At 43.8% G+C, this 23,177-nt stretch overlaps 1 protein-coding gene across 1 annotated transcript in view; it reads right to left on the bottom strand.

Annotated features, from left to right (window-relative positions):
• DENND1A (DENN domain containing 1A) overlaps positions 1-23,177 on the bottom strand; it is a 548,251-nt gene that overhangs the window by 170,563 nt on the left and 354,511 nt on the right. The window contains 1 exon segment of the mRNA XM_082843076.1: positions 10,437-10,538. Coding sequence (XP_082699202.1) covers positions 10,437-10,538 — 102 coding nt within the window.

Genomic DNA, 23,177 nt, shown 5'->3' with positions numbered 1-23,177 from the left:
TGGCTTGCCCCTTCATTTGTAAAATGGTGGCTTTTTATTTTTTGGCTGCATTGGGTATTCGTTGCTGCGCGCGGGCTTTCTCTAGTTGCGGTGAGTGGGGGCTACTCTCTGTTGCGGTATGTGAGCTTCATTGCAGCGGCTTCTCTTCTGGCGGAGCACAGGCTCTAGGCGCACGAGCTTCAGTAGTTGTGGCACATGGGCTCAGTAGTTGTGGCTCGAGGGCTCTAGAGCTTAGGCTCAGTAGTTGTGGTGCATGCGCTTAGTTGCTCCGTGGCATGTGGGATCTTCCAGGACCAGGGCTCGAACCCATGCCCCCTGCATTGGCAGGCAGATTCTTAACCACTGCGCCACCAGGTAAGTCCCTGTGTTTTATGTCTTAACTAAGAAAACTATGCTTACCTTAAGTTCATGAAGATTTTCTCCTATCTTTTCTTCTATTCATTTTAGTTTTTGCCTCTAAGTTTAGGTCTATAATCCATTTTGGGCTAATATTTGAAAGAGGTAAAAGTCAACACTCATTTTTTTCCATATAGATATCCAGTTCTTCCAGTAGCATTTGTTGAAGAAAACTATCCTTCCTCAATTGAATTACTTTGGCATGTTTGTTGAAGATCAATTAACCATTTATGTGTGGGCCTAATTCTGAACTATTTATTCTGTTCTATTGAACTCTATGTTTACCTACAATGTTGATCTGCATTTACTATAACTTTACTGGAAGTCTTAAAAGTAGGTAACACAAGTCCTACAACTTTGTTCTTTTTCAACATTGTTTTGGCTATTCTAGATCTTTCGCATATTCATGTGCATGTTAGAATCAGCTCAAGTTGTTTTTTTTTTTTAAGCCATCTGGAATTTGGGCTGGGATTATATTGAATCTATAGATCAATTTAGGAAAAATTAACATCTTAAAAATATTGAGTCTTCCAATCCAAAAAGTGGAGTATCTCTCCATTTGTTTAGGTCTTTTAAATTATTTTCTGAGAAATGTTTTATAGCTTTCGGTATACAAATCTTGCACATATTTTGTTAAATGTATTCCTAAGTATTCTGTGTTTTGTATGCTATTTAAAATGGTACTTTAAAATATTTCATTTTTCAATTGCTCATTACTAGTATATAGAAGTACATTTGGTTTTTATACGCTAACCTTATCCTGTACCTTTGCTAAATTTGTTTATGAGACCCCCTTTGGATTTTCCATATACATGATCATGTTGTCTGAATAAAGACAATTTTTCTTCCTTCTTTCTAACCTTTAGGGCTTTTATTTCTTTTCCTTGTCTTAGTGAGTGGTTAGAACCTCCAGTACAATGCTGAATAGAAATGGGAAGAGCTAACATCCTTTTTTTGTTCTCGTTCTCAAGGGGAAAGCATTCAGTCTTTCACCACAAAGTATGTTGGCTCTAAGTTCTTCCTAGATGCTCTTTATCACTATGAGGATACCTAGGTTTGCTAAGAGCTTTTATCAAGGACAGATGTTGAATTTTTCCTAAAATACTTTTTTGGCTTATGTTTCGATATAGTTTTCCTTTTTTAGTCTGTTGATATAGTAAATTACACTGATTTATTTTCAAATATTTAACCAATCTGTACACATTTGATCATGATGTATTATCCTTTTTATATTGCTGGATTCAATTTGCTAATATTTTGTTAAAGGTTTTTACATCTATATTTATTAGGTATATTGATCAATATTTTTTTTTCTTGTAAATTCTTTGTTTGATTTTCATGTCAGGGTAATGCTGACCTCATAAAATAAGGTGGAAGGTGTTCCTTTCCTCTCTATTTTCTGAAAAAGTTAGTGTAAGATGTATCCTAAAATATATGATAGAACTAATCCGTGAAGCTATCTGGGCCTGGAGTTTTCTTTGTGGGAAAGTTTTAATTAATTACAAATTCAAATTTCTTTAATAGAAACAGTACTATTTTTCAACTTTCTATTCCTTCTTTAGTCACTTTATGTTATCTGTGTATTTCAAGGCATTTGTTCATTTCATCCAATTTGTCAAAATTATAGGCATCAAATTGTTACTAATACTCCCTTAATTCCTTTTTTCTGTTTCTCTTTTTCAAAAAATATACATTTTGGAATATTCTTAGATTCACAGAAAAGTTGCAAAGATAGTAGAGAGAGTGCCCAGATACTCCTCAACGCAGTTTCAGTTTCCCATATCTTACATTACCATGGTGCATTTGTCAAAACTAAGAAACTGACATTGGTACATTATTATTAACTAAACTCCAAACTTTATTGTGATTTCATCAGTTTTTCCATTAATGCGTCTTTTCTATCCTAGAATTCAACCCAGAATTCCAATTAAAAAAAAAATTTTTTTTGGGGGGGGGGGCTGCACTGCGCGGCATGCGGTATCTTAGTTCCCCGACCAGGGATTGAATCCGTGCCCCCTGCAGTGGAAGCACCGAGTCTTAACCACTGGACCGCCAATGAAGTCCCTGACCTTGACAGTTTTGAGAAGTACCGGTCAGGTATTTGATAGAACGTCCCTCTTGAGTTTATCTGAAGGTTTTGTCATGATTTTACTGGGTTTCTGGAAAGAATAACACAAAAGTGACATATCCTCCTCATCACGTCATATCAAGTTTACAGTGACATTCACATGACATCACTTGGTTAAGGTAGTTTCTGCCATTTCTCCACTAAAGTTACTCTTTTTCCCTTTATATACACTAGTTTTGGAAGTGAGTCACTAAGTCCAGCCCACACTCAAGTGTGGTGTGTGTGTGTGTGTGTGTGTGTGTGTGTGTGTGTGTGTGTGTGTGTGTGTGTGTGTGTGTGTGTGTGGTGCGGACACAGAGATTAAGCTCCTTCTCCTAGACAGGACAATATCTACAGATATTAATTTGAAATTCTTTTATAAGGAAGATTTGTCTCTTCTCCCCTACCAATTCTCTTCATTAGTGTTTGTATGGTATATCTTCTCTACCCTTTTACTTTTCATCTGACTCTTTAAAGTGGAATTCTTGTAGACAGCATATAATTGGGTCTTACTTTTAAAATATAATTTAATAATCTCCAATGAGTGGAGTATTTAGACCACGTACATTTAATGTAATAATCACTATAGCTGGGTAAATCTATCATCTTGCTAACTTTTCTATTTGTTCCATCTGTGTTTGGTTCCTTTATCCTTCCCGCCTCCAAAATCTTTTGGATCTTCAATATTGGTTTATTAGCTATATACCACTTTCTTTTTCCTTAGCGGTCTTCTAAGGTTTACAATATACATTTTTTTAAAGTTTATTTATTTAATTTTGGCTGCATTGGGTCTTCATTGCTGTGCACGGGCTTTCTCTAGTTGTGTCGAGCAGGGGCTGTTCTTCGTTGCGTGTGCAGGCTTCTCACTGTGGTGGCTTCTCTTGTTGCGGAGCACAGGCTCTAGGCGCGCAGGCTCAGTAGTTGTGGCTCATGGGCTCTAGAGCACAGGCTCAGTAGTTGTGGCACATGGGCTTAGTTGCTCTGTGGCATGTGGTATCTTCCCAGACCAGGGCTCGAACCTGTGTCCCTGCATTGGCAGGCGGATTCTTAACCACTGTGACACGAGGGAAATCCTACAATATACATTTTTAACTTAATAGTCTACTTTCAAATAATATTATAACAGTTTACATATAATTTAAGAACCTTAAAACAGTATACTTCCATTCTCCCCCTGTCCTTTGTCCTACTGTTGTCATACATTTTACTTCTACGTATAGCACATAATACACTGATATTATTTACTTTAAATACTCATTTATCTTTTATTTTTTTGTGGTACACGGGCCTCTCACTGTTGTGGCCTCTTCAGTTGCGGAGCACAGGCTCTGGGCGCGCAGGCTCAGCGGCCATGGCTCACGAGCCCAGCCGCTCCGTGGCATGTGGGATCTTCCCTGACCGGGGCACGAACCCGTGTCCCCTGCATCGGCAGGTGGACTCTCAACCACCGCACCACCAGGGAAGCCCTTGCCTTTATTTTTGAAGGATATTTTCACTGGATATAGATTTCGAGGTTGAAGAAAATTTTCCTTCATTACTTTAAAAATGTCATTCCATTATCTTCTGGTTCATGTTGTTTCTTACAAGAAGTCTTCCGTAATCACTTTTTTCTTTTACATAATGTGTCTTTCTTCTTTAGCTAATTTTAAACTTTTCTTTGTATCACTTGTTTTGAGTAATTATCATGATGCACCTTTGTGTGGTTTTGTTTGCGTCTATTATGCTCGAGGTTCATTCAGCTTCCTGGAACTGAGTTGACTGTTTTCATCAAAACTGAAAAAAAATTGTCTATAATCTCATTAAATATTTTTTCTGTCTCTCTCCACCCTCCTCTCCTTCTAGGATTCTAATTACATGTATGTTAGTCCTCTTGATATTGTGCTATGGGTCCTCGAGGTTCTGTCAACCTTTTTTCAGTCTTTTTCCTTTCTATGCTTCATAATGGATAGTTTTTATTGCTATGTCTTCGAGTTCATTGATCATTTGTGCTGTAGTGTCTAATATCCTTTTAATCCTATCAGTGAAATTTTCATTCCAGGTATTATATCTTTCACCTCTAGATATTCCCTTTCATTCATTCTTTTTATATCTTCCATTTCTCTCCTCATTTAGTTCAAGTCTTCCTTTAAATTCATGAGCATACTTATAACTTTTATAATGTCTATCTTAAGGTTCTCATCTGCTAATTCCATCATATCGTCATTTTTGAGTTTGTTTCTGTTAACTAATTTTTCTCTTGGTTACGGGTTACATTTTTCCTGATTCTCAACATGTCTAGTATTTTTTTTAACATCTTTATTAGAGTATAATTGCTTTACAATGGTGTGTTAGTTTCTGCTTTACAACAAAGTGAATCAGTTATACATATGTCTCCATATCTCTTCCTATTGCATCTCCCTCCCTCCCACCCTCCCTATCCCACCCCTCTAGGTGGTCACAAAGCACTGAACTGATCTCCCGCTGCTATGCAGCTGCTTCCCACTAGCTAGCTACTTTATGTTTGGTAGTGTATATATGTCCATGCCACTCTCTCACTTTGTCACAGCTTCCCCTTCCCCTTCCCCTTCCCCGTATCTTCCAGTCCATTCTCTAGTAGGTCTGCATCTTTATTCCCGTCTCGCCCCTAGGTTTTTCTGACCTTTTTTTTTTAGATTCCATATATATGTGTTAGCATACGGTATTTGTTTTTCTCTTTCTGACTTACTTCACTCTGTATGACAGTCTCTAGGTCCATCCACCTCACTACAAATAACTCAGTTTCATTCTTTTTTATGGCTGAGTAATATTCTGTTGTATATATGTGCCACATCTTCTTTATCCATTCATCTGTTGATGGACACTTAGGTTGCTTCCATGTCCTGGCTATTGTAAATAGAGCTGCAATGAACATTTTGGTACATGACTCTTTTTGAATTATGGTTTTCTCAGCGTATACGCCCAGTAGTGGGGTTGCTGGGTCGTATGGTAGTTCTATTTTTAGTTTTTTAAGGAACCTCCATACTGCTCTCCATAGTGGCTATATCAATTTACATTCCCACCTGTCTAGTATTTTTTTTGATAGGATGCTAGATATTGTGAACGTTACATTGTTGGGTGTCAGATTTTGCTGTCTTTTTTAAAAGAGGGTTGAAGTTTACTTTGACAGGTTAATTTTCCTGTATATCAGGTTGATCCTGATAAGACTTAAAAAGAAATGGTTTTGTTTAAAAGTTTTTACTGAAGTTTAACATACATAATAAAAGGACACATATCATTTGTGTACAGCTTGATAAATTCTTGCCCACGTACTTGGCACTCAGATCAAAAGCCAGCACGTTACCAGTATCACAGAAGATCTGTTTTGTGTTCCTCAAGGCTTGATTTTAAGCTGTGTTAGGGCAGGGCTAAAATCATCTTTACCCTAGAGCTAATTTAGACTACTACACCAAGGCATGGCCTCTGTGGGTCTCTAACGACTGCCTGAGTGATCAACAAGGTCTTACTCTGGCCGGCTGGAGCTTGAATGGCTCCTACTCTTAGGAGCTCCCCTCTACACACGGGCAGATCAGCCTACAGAAGGTTAGTGAAGGGGACTCAATTCAGATTTTTGCTGAGTAGCTCCCTCCTATCTGGTACTCTGACCCACAAATTTAAACCACCTCTCCCTCAAACTCAGATCTCTACCCCCTTGATTCAGCAAGATGGTGTGCTTTGCTGGGGAGTCCCCTCTGGCAACAGGGTCCAGAAAATGCCTCAAGGCAGAAAGCCAGGGGGATCACAGGCCTCTTCTCAATTGCTTCCTTTCTCTCAGGGATTATATTCCTGCACTGCTTGTTGTCCAATACGTGAAAACAGCTGTTTTCATATTTGCCCAGAGTTTTATTTGTAAATGGAGGGAGGAGAAATTCAGTTCCAATTATTCCATCATGGCTAGAAACAGAACAAAGGCCTCTTTTAATAAAATTTCCAGCATGGATGCCATGTTTTGCAACATTTCATCTACCAAAATAACCCAATCCACATGTCCCTTCCATCCTTCCATCTATCTATTCAGTGGCTGCTACATCCCTCGGAAACAAAGATGAATAAAACTTGATTCCTGCCCTCAAAGAACTCACAATTAAAAGAGAAAGCCAGAAATGTGTAATAAATTATACCGCTGGATGGTAAGTATAATTTTATAAGCAATATAAGGGTTTGAGAGGACAAAGAGAAAGGTACGGTCAAATCTACTTGGAGAGGTCAGGGAAGGTTTTTACAGACTTAGGTTTAGCCTAAGTTTTCAAAAATGAGTTTCATTTTTCATTAGTGATTGACAGATGGGGTAGGACATTTGGGACAAAAGAAACTGTATGCAAAGTATAAAGTCATGAAACAACATGTAAGCTTGGGAGAACTACTAATTCCAAACACCTATAACATAGGGTTTGAAGCAGGGACAGGAAAGAGCTAAAGTTATGGGAAAAAAATGGGAGGATCCTATCATAAAGGAGGGCCCTGCATGCCATGCTAACCATCATTTGCATCCGTAATTCATCATCATTGACTACCACCTACAGAGCTCAGAGGATAACTGCTTTATACATATTATATTCATTACATTTAATTCACACAACCATATATTATAAGGAAACTAAGGCTCAGAGAGCTTACATAATTTTGCCCAAGATCACATGATTAGTAAGTAAAGAAGCCAGAATTTAAACAAAGGTCTGATTCCAAAGCCAACAAAAGAAACTTGCCTCTAATCTGTAGGCACTGGGAAGTTATAGAAGGATGTTTTTATCTTCAGAACTTGTTTTTTGTTTTTAAAATTATATTCATTGATGAAATGGTTTTCAGTAGGAAGAAATAAAGTTAAATTTATGTTTTGGAAAGGGCTCTCTAGTACATGAGGAAGAAGGGCTGGAGTCTGAAGAACCAGTTCAGAGGCTGAGGGAAACAGTACAGGAGAGAAATAAGAGCTTGGACTAGGTGGTGTTTAGGAGGGATGGAGACAAGGATTTGGGAAAGTTTAAGAAGCAGAATCTGTCAGATGCAGTAAACAAGTAGCTTTGGCAAAAGGGGAGATTGTGAGGTCAACTGTGGACATGCTGATACACTGAAAGGACCTGGTTCTGTACCACGAGCAGAGGATGCAAAGGTGTACCGGACAAGATTTCCCCTCTCAAGGACTTGACAGCTCATGTAGCCTCAATGAAGGCAAGCACCTTTCAACACTAGATGGGGTGGACATCATCAGCGCCCCGTGCTTCAGCCCCAACAGACACTGGCTCTGCTGCCACAGGCCCAGCATCCAGATCTGGGACTTGAAGGGCAAGGTCATTGTAGATGAACTGAAGCAACGAGTTATCAGTACCAGCAGCAAGGCACGGCTGCCCCAGTGTGACTCTCTGGCTTCGTCTGCTGTTGGCCAGACTCTGTTTGCTGGCTACACGGACAATCTGGAACGAGTGTGGCAGGTGACCATAGACACCCACTAGAGATATATGGCAGAGCTTTAAAAATAAAAGACTGGTTTTCTGAGTTAAAAAAAAAAATCAAATCTATGAATTCCACTGAAACACAGTAAGTACTATATGGACCATATTCCCTCCTCACTACTATCTTGGAATCTTTGATGAGTCTAAAGCCCCATTCTGGAAACAACTGCTGTGGAACATTCTCAACCCTCCACAAACCAGCTTGCAAATGGGAGGTCCTTTTCATGTGGGCTGAGAACTGTTAGGACATGGAGGGAACCAATTGTCCTCTAACTCTGGCTGTAATTATTGGCAATGATTTTTATTAAGAACAAATGCAGCACCATTTATCAAACACTGACAAGTGAGCACGGTGTCAAGCACCTGATGAACACCCCCATCTCACTTACCTGCCACAACGATCTAATGACAGGCCTAGCAGTCCTCTTTTGAGGATGGGAAACTGAAGCTCAGAGAGGGAAAATAACTTGCTCAAGTTTCCTTGGTTCCCTGAGGCCACCTCACTGATCACCTGAAAGGCATCTTGGAATGCGCCATCTGCAGGAAGCCTTCAGTGCCCTCTCCCTGGGCTCCTCTGAGCCTGATTCCTATTTTCTTTGTGGCCCCTGTTACGCTATACCCTGAGATATATGTGATTCACAGGTCTGTTTCCCCCACTGGAATATGCTATTTGAAGGAAAGGACTAGATCTGCTTCATCTTTGCTATTTGATGCCCAGCCCTGGCTCAGAGCACTGCATATGGGATAGTCAGTCCACTCCATGGTTTCTGAGCCATCAGTCACTCATCTTGGGCTGCCTGGGGCCCCTGGCCATTCCTTGTACTTCAAATACCCCAGGCTCACTTGCCACATTTATTCAGCACTTGCAAGGTCCATACCTAAGACACCCATGACTTAAAAGGAGAACTTTTCCACTGAAAGGGAACCGGAATAGAAAGCTCAAATTCCTTGGACCAAAAAGAACTCAAATTACAGCCCAGAGGCCCTGAGACACCAACCACGTACCCTGTCCTGACATGATCAACAGCAAACCTCATAGGGTCTGGCACTTGTATTTTTCCTACGCTGTCATCTCTCTCTACCTCAGAGTGGGACCGTGTACACGGACTGGAGACAGCACGGGCTAGGTGTCATCCAGACTAGGCTCCGATCACAGCTCTGCCCCCACCAGCCGTATGATCTGTGGCAAGACACGTGCTCCCTGAGGTTCTTTTCTCCCTCACCTACTCCATGGGGCTAGGATGCCAACTGAGTGAGACCCTGAATGCAGAAGGCACCTAGGGGGCGGCGGGGCTCGGGGGTCTGTGGAGTGACAGAGCTGGGTTCACTTCTTGGCTCCCCCTCTTTTTAGCTCTGTGAGGTAAAGTGAGGATAAGAGAAATACCTTCCTCAGAGTTGTGTGAAGAGTAAATGGGAAGTCAGTGATGAGTGTTTAACACATAGAAGTCAATGAATTGTAGCCACTGTTTAATTACGGCACAAAGGACACATCCTTACAGAACACAAAGGACCCCCCAAAATCTCACAGTGAGTTAAGAGCAGAGGAGTCTGAAACCCTGTTGCAAACCATTCACCAACAAGCAGCAATCTCTCCCAGACAGCTAACACCCAAGTGCCACTGGGACTCCTGGCAGTAATGCAGCGGCAGTGGCCACCTGCCACCACGCAAGCCCAGCCGCGCATCAGCACACACGGCCAGGAACACCCACTCCTTCCAGTCTGTAAGCCAGTGTGACTTTACAGACTTTCTCGCAAGCAGAGTTTTGGAGGCCAAACCACAAACATCAGAACTGTACTTCCCAGGGAGCCCCGACCCTCCTCATCCGTATGAACAATGGGGGAGGCTGGGTCTACTTCGAACAGCCACCCACAAGGCAGCTCTGGGTGGCAACATGAGACAGGTGTGTGGTCAGATGTCAGTGTGGCAAATGTGGCAGCCAGTTGCTTTTTGCTAAATAGGCCTACCTTCTGTCTAGACCTGAGGTAACTAAGAAAGATCTAGGGCGCGTGGAGCCACATGCAGAGCGTTGGCAGTAGACACCCCGCTGCGTGAGGACAGCTGCGTTTGACGATGGCACAGGAAAAAAAACGTAGGTCTGAAGTGCCCCAAATTGCTCACACTGAAGCCCTTCCACCCGCCTTCAGTGGGGTTACCCTGGGAGGCTGTCCTGCTCTCTGGACACGGCAATGGCAATGAGGATGGCAAGACCCCCAGGCTCCACAGAAAGAGGGGCCGTCTAGACCCTGGGGTCACTTCAGATGAGGGTTATGAGAGCAAAACAAGACTAAAAAAATGAACCACCTCCCAACTTCCTTCACTGAGACAAAGGTTCCAGAGGTAACAGAAACCAACCGCAGTTCTTAGGCTACAGGAAAACCACAGCTGTATCCATCCCTTCTCCTCCCCAAAGGCATGTTCACGTCCACTGCATGAGCTCCCGGGAGTCAGAACTCAAGGGCTCATTACCCACCACGTCATTCGGGAGGCTCTGGAGGTCATCAAAGGGGGTTTCCAGGGTGTTGGTGTCCACATTCAGAATCACGACATCATCCAGGGCCATGTTTCTGACTTTCTGCAAGTAAGAAAAAAAATCCAGAAGAGAAAATCATTGAAGCCCCACGAAGACACAGACATTTCTCTGGCTTTCTCTGGGAAAGGGGAGTAGGGAAGAAAAGTGACATTTGACAAAGGTATACTCCGTGGCAGGCTCAATGCCAGGCAGTTCACATGTGTGAGGCCATTTAACTGTGACAAAAACTCTGTGAGCTTGTATGGTCATCCCCAAGTCCCAGGAGTGGAAAGGGTTTCAGAGACTAAGTTAACATGCCCTAGGTCACACAGCTAGGGGGAGAGATCTTTACACCCCAACATGATTTCTTTTCCTATATTTTCAAATTAAAAAAGAAGAAGAAGCTGAAGTCTAAACCTCTGGCTCCAGGAACTCTGATATGCAGCTAGGGTCTTATGACAGCCCCATTCAACCCATCCCCTCTCATTTACCAAAGACTACCTGCCCATCTCTGTCGGCTCTTGGCATTTTGGGGTATGGAATACGTTGTACAGCCTAGTGTTAACACATTAACATTTCTCTTTAACATTAAGTAGAAAGGTCACACTTTCAAACTGGTTCCATTTTCCATAGAAATCCAGCTAGTGAATCATGGCTCCGAGGCTCTGGCCATAACTCGTTATTCTACTGGTACAGTAGTAGGAAGGGTAAGGGAGACTTGTGCCTACTAGGTGCTCGTGTTTGGTGAGAGGATGAAGGTACAGTATGGAGAAAAGAAGAGCCCACCATCTGGGAGCAACTGTCCATCGTCTGTAGAAGTATAAGACTGTATGTAAGCTAGTTTTCAATCACACTGTTTACCCACCGCTAGAATCCATCTCTACTTCCCTCCTGCCTACCTACCACTTCCAATCTCATTCAATCCTCTTACCCCATCATATATCAAAGCTCATTTCTTTAGAGTCTAGAACCTTCATTTTGTCCTGATTAAGCAGAAAGACCCATTTGCTAATGCCCTGGAAATGGACAACAATTAAAGTGTAGTAGATGCCTACTAGTGCTTGCTCTATGTTTTACTTACTAATTCTCATTTAATTCTTATCAAATCCTGCAAAGTGCACACTATTACCTTCATGTTAGGTAACTTGAGGAAAATGAGGTGCAGAGAGGTGAGGTGAGTGGCAGAGGTAACACAGTACCGGCCACCTCCACAGCTCATATTCTTGCACTGCACCTCAACCTCTTCGTCATCAGACACCCCCAGTGAAACTGACCTCTGCCATCCTTGTTGCTCTGAGCCCTAGCACCCCTTTGCCTGCCTGCCTCCCCTTGCTGGCTCCAGGAGACCCCTCCCTCAGGGGCTCATCAGTTTGGTTCAGCACTGCATAATAACGAGCACCCAACAAAATGACTGGCACGGGCTTCCCTGGTGGCGCAGTGGTTGAGAGTCCGCCTGCCCATGCAGGGGACACGGATTCGTGTCCCGGTCCGGGAAGATCCCACATGCCGTGGAGCGGCTGGGTCCATGAGCCATGGCCGCTGAGCCTGCGCGTCCGGAGCCTGTGCTCCGCAACGGGAGAGGCCACAACAGTGAGAGGCCCGCGTACCGCAAAAAAAAAAGAAAAAATGATTGGCACTTGGTAAGGGCTCATTAATATCGGTTGATGTTTGTTGTCTCAAATCCCAGCCTCTAGGACAGAATTTTCGTACCTAAGTAAACATTTTGAGATTCTTCCCAGCAGGAGGGTTGGAACCATGCTGGTCAGAAGCCTCCTAGGGTTGAAATAACACTCCCAGAGGGCAGGATCCTGGAACCCTTCCGCTCAACAAGACCAGGAGCCTCAAATTTCTTCTGCTGTTGACTTTTCCAGTGGCTAGTCAGTCCACAAACCTATCAATCAATTCATACATTTACTAAATGCTTCCTGTGGGCTGAGAGCGCAGGGGGAGGGACAGGTTTGCCTACTTAGAAGTTTATTCTTTCCTCCAAACCCCAAAACTGATATTAACTGACTGCTTTATTCACAGGGTAAAAAGCTATCAGCAAACAGCATTGATAACTAGTGTTTCACAAAGCACAATCCCATTTTACAGGTGACAACATTAAGCCTCGTGGTGAATTGTCCAGGGCTCCTCAGCTGCCTCACTTTGCAGTCCGACAGGATAAATACTTCGCAGTGCACGAGCAGGAAGTTACAAAACAGCCTCAACAAGAACCTTTTTCACTTACATCACACTTCAGAGCTCTCAAAGTACTTTCACACAGATTCTTTCATTTTCAACAGTAGCTGGAGGTGAGGGATCACCATTTCAGGACGAAAAACTGAGGCTCAGAGAGGTGAAGTGGCTAGCCCAAGGTTATGTGGCTCCTAACCGGCCTCTTCATCTGTAAACTCGAGAAGACAGCTGTGACTGCTCACCCCGCCCCAGCCCTCTTCCCCGGGGCTGCTGTGCGAACAGAGGTGGTGTGTGCACAGCACTGGGCACACAGTAGGCCTCACAGTCGCTATTATTGTTGCTTTTATAATATACACGTCACCCGCGGCCAGTCTGGAAACTGTAGCGGCAGTGGCCTAAGGGCAAAAATCCTCTGGCCCCTCTTGGTAACTGCTGGGCTCTCACTTCAAAGGCTGAGACTGGCACTGGACACGGAATCGGAGAAGCGGCCACGAGGGGCTCCGGAACTCAGCCGGTGACTCCAGGCCTTGAGGACTGAGCTGAGGGTCGCTGCACCTCACAATCGCCAATTTTGCCTCATCTGACCTCCAAAGAGCTCCAGACAGCCCCAAACAGACGGGGGCAAGGGGGCCGGCCATTGGAGAGGAGGCTCGGTCTGAAAGGCCCAGAGACAGGGCTGTTGATTCTGGACCAGAATTGGGTGTTGTTTCTGCGTTCCCAGTGGGGGCCCAGTGACACAGACCAGCCCTTGTGGGCTCTCCATGGCTGGGCTGGAATGGGCTTTTGATTTCTTCCCACTCCTGGTTGGAGGACTTGCCGCTTAAGCTGTGTGGAGTGTTTACTTTTTGAACAATGGCAGCAGGCTGAAGAAGAGGAAAAAACCTGGCTCTTTCTTCTGACTTAGCAGGCCAGGGTCCCCTTAGTAACCAAAATGCCCGTGCACCAGGCTCCAGGAGGAGCTGGGTCGGCACAGTTTCCTCTCATAGGACAATGCTGCCCTCCTGGTGGTAAGGCCTCTTCCAAAGGGGCTGGCGGGGACTCAAGGGCCTTCCTGAAGCTCATGTTCCCAAGGAAAGAATCGGAGGCCAGCTTGGCCGGATGGTGCCCTATCCCTGAAAGGCTCAAGGAAACAAGAGGAATGAAGAAAGGCAAAAAACAAAACAAAGCCCCTCAAACTGGGGGATGGAGTGGGCGGTGCAGATGGAGAAGGAAACTGGGCCATTACTGGGTGACCGCATTTAACCCTGACTATGCTATGAGGGAGGTATCACCAGCTCTGTGGTAAGGAGGAGGCTCAGAGAGGTCAAAGAAACTGGTCCAAATCACACAGCTAGGGAGTGGCAGAGTTGACTTCTGAACCCAGTCTGACTCTTCTGAAGATGTCCTCAAACCAGTTGCTCAGACTTCAGAACAAGTATCTACGTAGGGCATGCAGCTACACCAGCACCCTGAGGGCTTGCTTTCTCTCACGCAAAATGACACGTCTTTTGTATCATAAAAATTACATATGTAAAAAAAAATGGGAAAGACAAAAAAGTTCAAAGAAGAAAACTGTGGTTATCCTAATCCCTCTACCTGGAGATCATGTTTTGGTGTATTTCCTTCCACAACCCTCTGCCCCAATCCCTACTTTTTAAAACACAGTTGAAACAATTCGTAATGTTTCTTTCTGATTTTCTCATTTATTACAATATAAGCAATATTTCACTTCATTAAAAGCTTTGTAAAGATCATTGCTAATTGCTACAAAACGTTCCACTTCACAGAAATAAACCCAATTAAGCCCCTTTTGTTGGCTATTTCCAGTTTTTAAGAAATTATTATAAATAATATTGTTGTGAAATCTGTAGGCATAAAGCCTTGTGCTTTAGCATGGTTTCCTAGAAGTGGAATTTCCTTTCCACTTCTTAAAGAAATGTCCCTCTCAAATTCGACTTTGAGAGAGATATCTTTACTTCCAATTATTTTAAAGTCATTTTATCCACAGCTTGTGTTTCCTACTCTAAGTGAAGAAAAATCAGCAAAGACACGAGCAGATGTCAAAATAGTCCTCCAAAAACCCTACCCAATTAAAACACTTACTAGTACCGCAGCACACCGAGACAGCTCTCCGGTAGCTCGTCCCACCAACACATTCCCTCTCTTTTTAGTTACAACATATGCCAAAGCTCCTGCCAGCTGCAAACCCTCCCCCCACCAGACTCTATAGGCTTTTTCTCAGAATGAAAAAAAAAAAAAATGATACTGACATGCACACCGGCTTTCCAAATGGCATTTCTTACACAGAGAAACACACAAAAATGGCATCTTCCCATAAATATTATTAATCAAAAATGTCTTTCCCTTTATACTTTGTCACGGACAGACTTAGTCTGACCTCTGCCTTTCAGGACAAGAAAGGGAAAAATCAGAATATGGGAGGTGGTCAGGGCGGCTGAATGGATACAGGCTCAACCTCATAAATTCTCCAGGTTTTCATCTGTAAAATGGGGATCACGATAGTACCCACCTCATAGAGTTGTCATGAGGATTACATAAGTGAATGTACGTAGAAGAGTTAGCAAGACTGCCAGGACATCCATAAGAGGCGTTCAACCAACAGCGGCTCTCTTGCCCGTCCGTCCCGTCTCCCTCAATGTTTCTCGGAACCTCAGTGGAGCCTGGCTAACCTTACCCCAAGGGGCCCGAGGGAGCAGAAAGTTTGCCTTTCCCCACGGTAGCCTATGGTTTACTCCCACAACCAGAAAAATACATCAATGTAGAGTCATTAATACAGGCATTTGACTCCTTCCCTGGTCTGTGGGCTTCTTGGGGCCACCAAGACAGATCTCTGTATTCTCAGCTCCTACCTCAATATTTGGCCCACAGCAGGCAATTTATGAATGAATGCATGAATGAACGACAGGAAGTAGAGCCTAGAGAGGAAGCCCACAGGATCCAGAAGCCAGTCTGTCTGAGTTCTCACTTAGCTCCGCCACTCACCAGCTGTGTAAACTTGGGTATTTCACTTCATTTCTCTGTGCCTCAGTTTTCTCCTCTGTATACAGTGCTTACACCTCATGTGTGTGATGAGGATTACATGCGTTAACATTTTTAAATCATGTAGACTAGTGATTGGCACATGAGAAGCTCAAGATAAAATAAAATTTAAACAAAAATGAATGGGGCTTCCCTGGTGGCGCAGTGGTTAAGAATCTGCCTGCCAATGCAGGGGACATGGGTTCAAGCCCTGGTCCGGGAAGATCCCACATGCTGCGGAGCACCTAAGCCCGTGCGCCACACCTACTGAGCCTGCGCTCTAGAGCCCGCGAGTCACAACTACTGAAGCCCACTCGCCTAGAGCCCGTGATCCGCAACAAGAGAAGCCACCACAATGAGAAGCCCGCACACCGCAACGAAGAGTAGCTCCCACTCGCCGCAACTAGAGAAAGCCCGTGTGCAGCGACGAAGACCCAATGCAGCCATAAATAAAATAAATTAAAAAAAACCCCAAAACACTGCAACAAAATATTTTTTTTAAAAAAAGGATGGGGCTTCCCTGGTGGCGCAGTGGTTGAGAGTCCAGCTGCCGATGCAGGGGACATGGGTTCGTGCCCCAGTCTGGGAAGATCCCACATGCCGTGGAGCGGCTGGGCCCGTGAGCCATGGCCGCTGAGCCTGCGCGTCCGGAGCCTGTGCTCCGCAAGGGGAGAGGCCACAACAGTGAGAGGCCCGCGTACCGCAAAAAAAAAAAAAAAAAAAAGAATGGTCTTTTGAGGGTGATGGAAATATTCTATATCATTATTAGTAATGGTTTCATGAATGTATAAAACTCAGAATTCATTGAATCGTACACTTTAAATGGATGGTTTGCTGTGTATAAATTACAGCACAATGAGTTGATAAACATATTAGTGTTATGTTCAGAACACAGACTAAAGTCATAACAGACAGTGAAAAATAACAACGCATGAATGATGGTGACCAAATCCCACACGACAAGGTAATTCTGCCCTGAACCATCACCAATGTAAATTCTGATTTGCAGCTGTGTTTTGCGCCCTGCTTCCTTCCTTTTTTGTCTAGCCTAAGGTTTTTAAAACTTTTTTTTCTACTCATACCCTTCTAGGATAAATATAGAATCCAATGCCCATGATATACATCCCTATGTAAAAGTGGGGTCCACTTGAGGATCACTATGCCTTCGGTGTATCTTTTCGAGTCAAGAAGATGCTACTGAACCTTGCTTTCTAAAGTTGGTTGTATGAAAACAATGGGTCCCCTCAACTCCTGCGCTAAAATATAAAGTATCAGCTGTACCTTTTCAAACCACACCAGTCCTCTGCACAGATGGGGCTCACCCTGCCTATCTAGGGAGGGGATTGGGCAGCTAGTGACAAAAGACAGGATTTAGAACCAGGTCATAAAATGAAGAGCAAGGACTCGTGCTGGTGACGCAATCCAGGGGATCCAAAGAATGGTCAGAAGCATGTGCTGTCTCCCTGGCTGAGGAAGCCAGGGGCTGGAGGTGGAGGAAAGAAGCTGGTGCTGGACCTTGAGGAGCAGAGGCCCAGATCCACCTCCGCTGCCTCGGCTGAGAACGGGGGTCCTTATCTTGTATGGGAGTTGTTGGGGGGGGGGGTGTCAGTGAGGTGGCATGCATGGAATAAATGAGCCAGCACACGGTGAATCTCTTCTGTTGTCCTTTCACCAGGACCATCGTGAGGGCAGAGCTATGTCTTATTTGTCTCTGCATCCCTAGTGCCCAGCACAGTGCCTGACACAGGGCAAATGCTCATTAATTGGAGAATGAATTAAATATTGTGGCCTCTCACTCTACTGGGAGGCAGGCCTGGCACAGATGTCAATGTGAGCCCAAATGGACAACGTAAGCCCAATGTAAGAGTCTGCACAAGGAAGTGTGATGGGAGTAACAATAATAATGACAATGACAATAATCACATAAAATTATCATGATTAACGTGTGTAGAATTAATTCACAGTTGACACAGAAAGTAAGATAGGCATTACCATGGTAGCTTAAGACGTGGGTTCTGGAATGAGACAGCCAGATTCAAGCCTTGCCTCTGCCACAGAGTATCCTTCAGTTAGTTCTTCACTTTTGAGCCTCAGTTTTCTCATCTATAAAATGGGGATAATACTACCTACTGTCCAGCTGTGTTTGGAGGTTTAAGCGGGATAATACATGTAAAGAATTTAACACAGTACCTGATTGCAGTAAGTACAATGAATGGGAGGCTCTGAAAAGCGAGTTTCTATCCTTGCGATTTGAAAGTAGGATTAGAGTTCCAAGACTATACGAATTTGAACAACTGATTTTCAGACTAAAGGCAAAGGCTAATGACTCCACTACTATGATTCTGTGCCACTGAAAACTACCACCAACCTATTGTTTTTTCCTGGCTATGTCTCAGGGACACGAGCACATTCTCTGGAGCCAGACTGCCCGAGTCCGAATCCCAACTCCGCCAGTTATAACTGTGTTACCTTGGGCAAACCCTTTAACCTCTTTGTGCCTCAGTTTCCGCACGTGTCTGATGAGATTAAAATAGTACTGACACCCAGGATAATGGTTACTCTTGGGTCAGAGGGAGAATGACTACAAGGAGGCACAAGAGGGGCTTCTGGGGCTGGTAACATTTTGTTTCTTGGTCTGGTGGTGGTTACATGGCATGCCTGCCTTGTAAAAACTCACCCTGTTCTATACTTCGTATGAGTGTACCCTTCCCATAAATCTCATACTTCAGTGAAATGTTTAGGAAAAGCAAATAATGTAGATTTCACTGGATTGTTATGGTGGTTAAATGAGTTAATATACGTATAGTACTTAGAATAGTGTCTGGCATATAATAAGCACTGGGTATTGACTATTATTATTATGAAAACAACATAGCAATAATTCTATGGATAAAAAGGATTCAATCTAGAATATATCTCACTGTCAGAAAATTTGTTTGCAAAGGTAGACCCTTCCCGGACACCTATTGCTTCTCCAATCAGTCCTGCCCCTTCTCCAGTTGAGGAGCAAAGCAGCAATATTATTGGGTACCTTCCGAGGGACATTTGCAGTCCTGAGTCAGCCTGCTTTGGGAGAGCAGCAGAACTGAGTAGGAGTCAGATTGGGCTTTGAGTTTTATCTTCTTTAATGCCTACTTACAGGACCCAGGGCAGATTATTTAAACACAGTTGAACCTCAGTTTCTTCCTCTATAAAATGGGGCTACATAGGGTTGTGACAGGATTAAGTAAAAAGAAAAAAACATGGAAAAATTCATTTTATACCTATGTGGCCATGTTCCCATCTGCCCAGGGTACTGGTCTTGGCTACAGGCAGGACCGTGCTCAGTCAGGGAGACAGCACATGCTCCTGACCATTCTTTGGATCCCCTGGATTACATCACCAGCACAAATCCTTGCTCTTCATTTTATACAGGCAGGCCTTCTCCTTGCTGGAGTGACCCCTGAGGCCTGTAAGGAGTCTCCTCTCCTATGGCCACGCCAGCACCTAAGGCAGCACCTCTGACACCAGCATCTAGACCACCAAGCAAAGGGCACGGGTCTATAATGACTACCTGCAAAGACACTTTGCTTCAAGAGGATGCATCATCCTCTTAAATCAGAGCATTACGAAGTCCACAGAGTGCTTTGCTTTGGCTCAGAGAAAGTCCAGTGTTTGTTTCTCTCTGAAAAAGGCAGAGTAATATGGCTCCTGGCATTATAGTTTATGTCTCACTTAAGTATGACTTCTTGACTTCTTGGCAGGTTGTTTTTTTTTTTTTTAAGTTTTGAAAGGTAGGGAATATGGTTAAAACAAAACCAAAAATTACATCTTCATAGTTCGTCCATTTAAACTTTACCCTAAACGACTATTGCTGGTCTTCACACAGTCACCTCTTAGGCTGCCTATACTCCCGGTTACGTGTGGACTGAGGGACAGCTAACTTCCCAGGGGCCTGCACGGCCCGGAACTGTGTTACACGCTCTGCATCCATCACGTGCCTGACGCCCACAGTAAGAAAAGGAGAGCTGCTAGCTGATGTGCTCCTCCCGCGGCCCAGTCCTTCCATGCCGTACCATTTAACGCAATCCTCACGACACCCTTGTGAAGAGACAAGGAAATACAGGGGCACAGAGGTGAAGTAACTTGTCCAAAGTCCTATGGCTCAGCAGCGGTGGAGCCAGAGCAGTTGAACCCAGATGGACACCAAAAACTCTGTAGTACCCAATGCACCTTACTAACTGCTCTGACACGTTGTTTCCATCACAAACATACTGAGCAACTGTAATTTAATAGATGTTTGTCAGGGACACACCAAGTGGCTTGATGGTTGGTCCGGACTCCATTAAAATTCTCAAGGGAGAGGGTTTCCTATGGAATACTGTACCCATTGGATGGATGAGGACACTGAGGCTAAAGAGATTAAACAGATTGCCCATGTTCTCACATGCTTGTGAGAGAAAGGATTTGAATCTGGGTTCTCCATGCCAACGTTCTTTCTTTCCACTATACAGCCCACATCAAATGTACTCAAATGCATGCGCATGCATATGAGAACATAACAAAGAACAGCACGGGGAGCTGCTGGCCTCCTAGGAGGAAGGGAAAGAGAAATCAGAAGGAAAGTGGAAAGGACAAGAAGAGGAAAGGCAAATATGCAGGTAGTCTAAACTCTCTATTCCCTCTTGAAATCTCAGATACACACAGAGGGAAGAGTGACATTTTCCTTCCCCTCCTCTGGCCCCAAAGGTCACTGAGCTGCCAAGCAGTTGATAAACGCAGTGGCTTTTCTTTGGAGCCAGGAGTCACTGATTTGCTCCTTCCTGCTCTGCAAAATTAAAAATCTAAGCCTGACAGTTCAGAGGACCCCTGAAAACACTGCTGGAATTTCCCAGTGTGCTTTAAACAGAAACAGAAGCTTGGCAGGGGAGGGAAGTGGTGTAAGCACCTCACAGGTCAGGCCAAATCCACTCCTCACAAGGTAGTAAGCACTGACTCTCATTAACAAGTCCAGAGATTTTCAACCCAGGTCAGCAAAGGGGCTATTTCTTCAATAGTGCTTTCCCTCCTTTCCTGACCATCCATCCATTGGACATTCATTCATTCACCCATTTAGTTAGTCATGTCAAACTGATGGATGACTAAAACATGATCTCTAAACTCAAGGGGCTCCCGGTCCACTTGTGTGTGGGAGTGTGGGTAGGGGTAAATTATAATCAATAAGAAATTATAAATCAATAAATTATAATCAATAAGAAAAGGCATAGTCATATGGAGTGGAAAAGATCTCAATCTGGTGGAACATCTCCATTCACACAGAGCTTGCCCAGCTGCCTCCTCAGGATGGTCATGGCCCAGAGCTGCAGAGTCCCAAGGTTGGTGTCCTGGCTCACTCACTTACTAGCCAGGTAGCTTTAGGCAAGGCCCTTTGCCTCCTCTAGCATCAGGTTCCTTCTCTGTGAGACTGGGTCTTGATCCCCACCTTCAGGATTGTTGAGAAGATTAAAACGAGTTACGGTAGGACACGTGCTTCCTAAAGGGCCAGCCACAGGGCAGAAGCTCAGTCAGTGCCAGCCAGCCTCCCTCTGAGATTTTGGTTCTGCCAGCTCTGGGGCTCACTCTACAAGTCCACCCAACACAGCACCACCATCCACTCTGGCCTCCACTCTGGCCCCCGAAATGGAGGGGTGAGCCCATGTACACGCGTGACACTGCTGGGGTTTTGCCCCAAATTGAAACACCCTTCCTACTGCTAGAGATTCAGTTTCCACATGTGTAAAAAGAGGACAAGGAAGGTGTCAACACCCTTCACCACTGCTGCAAAATGCAAACGAGAGATGAGGTGGCAGAGCACTTGGTAAGAGGTGAAGATGGCCCAGACATGGATCACCATGATTATCTCCATCCTGCAAAACCCTGCTCTTCTACGAAACCTTCCTGACTATTCCTGCTCCCACAGCAAGTGGCCTTCTTTGGTCCTAAGCAAGTACAGTGGGCAACACATACTTGGATCCTCAATTAAAACCTGATTAGTGATGTTTCTAATTGTTTCATGTGTACCTGTCACTTTTCCCTTAAAGTAACTGGTTTAACCATACTATATTTACATACACTGCAGTAACACTCACCACTGTCATCTATAAAATATCGAGTTTGAAAACACTATATTTTTAAATACCTGATTTCGTTTGATCCTCATGGAATAGCCGTTATTATTCTCATTTCACAGAAGAGAAAAATGAAGCTCTTGTTCCAGGTCCAGAGTAATAACAGAGCCAAGACTTGAGCTTTGGACTGCCACTCCCCAAAGCCTGGGCCCCTTCTCTCTGTGGAGCATTCCTGGTTTAGCAAATACTGAGGACAGTGACCAGATCACATATTTCTTTTGTAACCTCCATACATAGACTTATCATAGGCTAGATATATAATAACAAAAAGACCCTAAAGGCAGGGTCTTACTATTATTATTTGTACACACTAAAATATTTCACACAACAAAATAATTGGGTTTGAATCCTGGTCCTGCTAATTATTAGCTGTGTGACTTTGGACAAGTTACTTAACCTTTCTGTGCCCAAATTTCATCATCTGTAAAGCAAAGCCACCACTTCCATAGCACAGACTTGTTGTGAAAATTAAATGATGAGTGTAGTGCGTCCAGCAGTATTTCAAAAATAGTATCCATCCAATTTGAAATGACGAAACTTGAATTTAAGAGTTTCACTTGGGGTTTAAGGGGATGTTGATTCCCTAGTCCCAAAATGGTTTGGAGTCACCCTCTCATAAAATAGGGCCTTCCTTCCTCCCCCACAACTGCCACTTGCCATCATTCATTCATCACAAGCACAGCAAACCTGGACTCCCATCTCCACCTGCCTTTTATTTGAAATGTCAACTTTTAAAGAGTGGAGAGGTTGGAAACCCAATTTAACAAGCATGCTGAAACATTGTTTATTGCCCCCATAAACATGGCTTAGTGAGAATTACGGACTTAATCAGAGCGAACTTATCTCCCAGTGAAAAGGAACACTTTAAATTTCAGAAATGGCACCTTCACTGTGAAAATCTCTTAACTTTTCAAACAAACTACAGGGGGTCTTAAACATATGGGCAGTAAAGGGGCAGCCATTACTGTGATTTGTCTTGCCCGAGAGCCAAGGAGCCCTAAAGGTCCATAACAACTTTAAGATCTAGGAAAAATATTTGGAAAATCATATTCAGGAGACATGTCTCTCAAAACACCTGAAAGGTCTGCTGAGTGGGAAGTAATATCTGTATAGTTGCTTGGGGCTGCCTAAAAGAAAGAACCCTGTGGTCATTAGAACAGGGCCTGTTTAATAAGCAGCAGCACTGGGAAAGCTCACCTCTCATCCTGTTTGTACGATTAAGCATTTAGCAATAGGCAATATTTGGGGACCAGCTTTTCAGAAGAGAGGTGCTACATAAATCCCAAAGGCTGCTAAACAGTTTGTGTGATTTTTTTTTTTCTTTTTAAAAAACATGAGGATGAGGTCCTAGGAACCCCAA

The sequence above is a fragment of the Leucopleurus acutus genome (genome assembly GCF_964270905.1).
Source record: "Leucopleurus acutus genome assembly, chromosome: 7".
NCBI classification, from domain to species: domain Eukaryota; kingdom Metazoa; phylum Chordata; class Mammalia; order Artiodactyla; family Delphinidae; genus Leucopleurus; species Leucopleurus acutus.
Note: the sequence above shows the minus strand (reverse complement) of the source record. Positions and strands in the feature narration are given on the sequence as shown.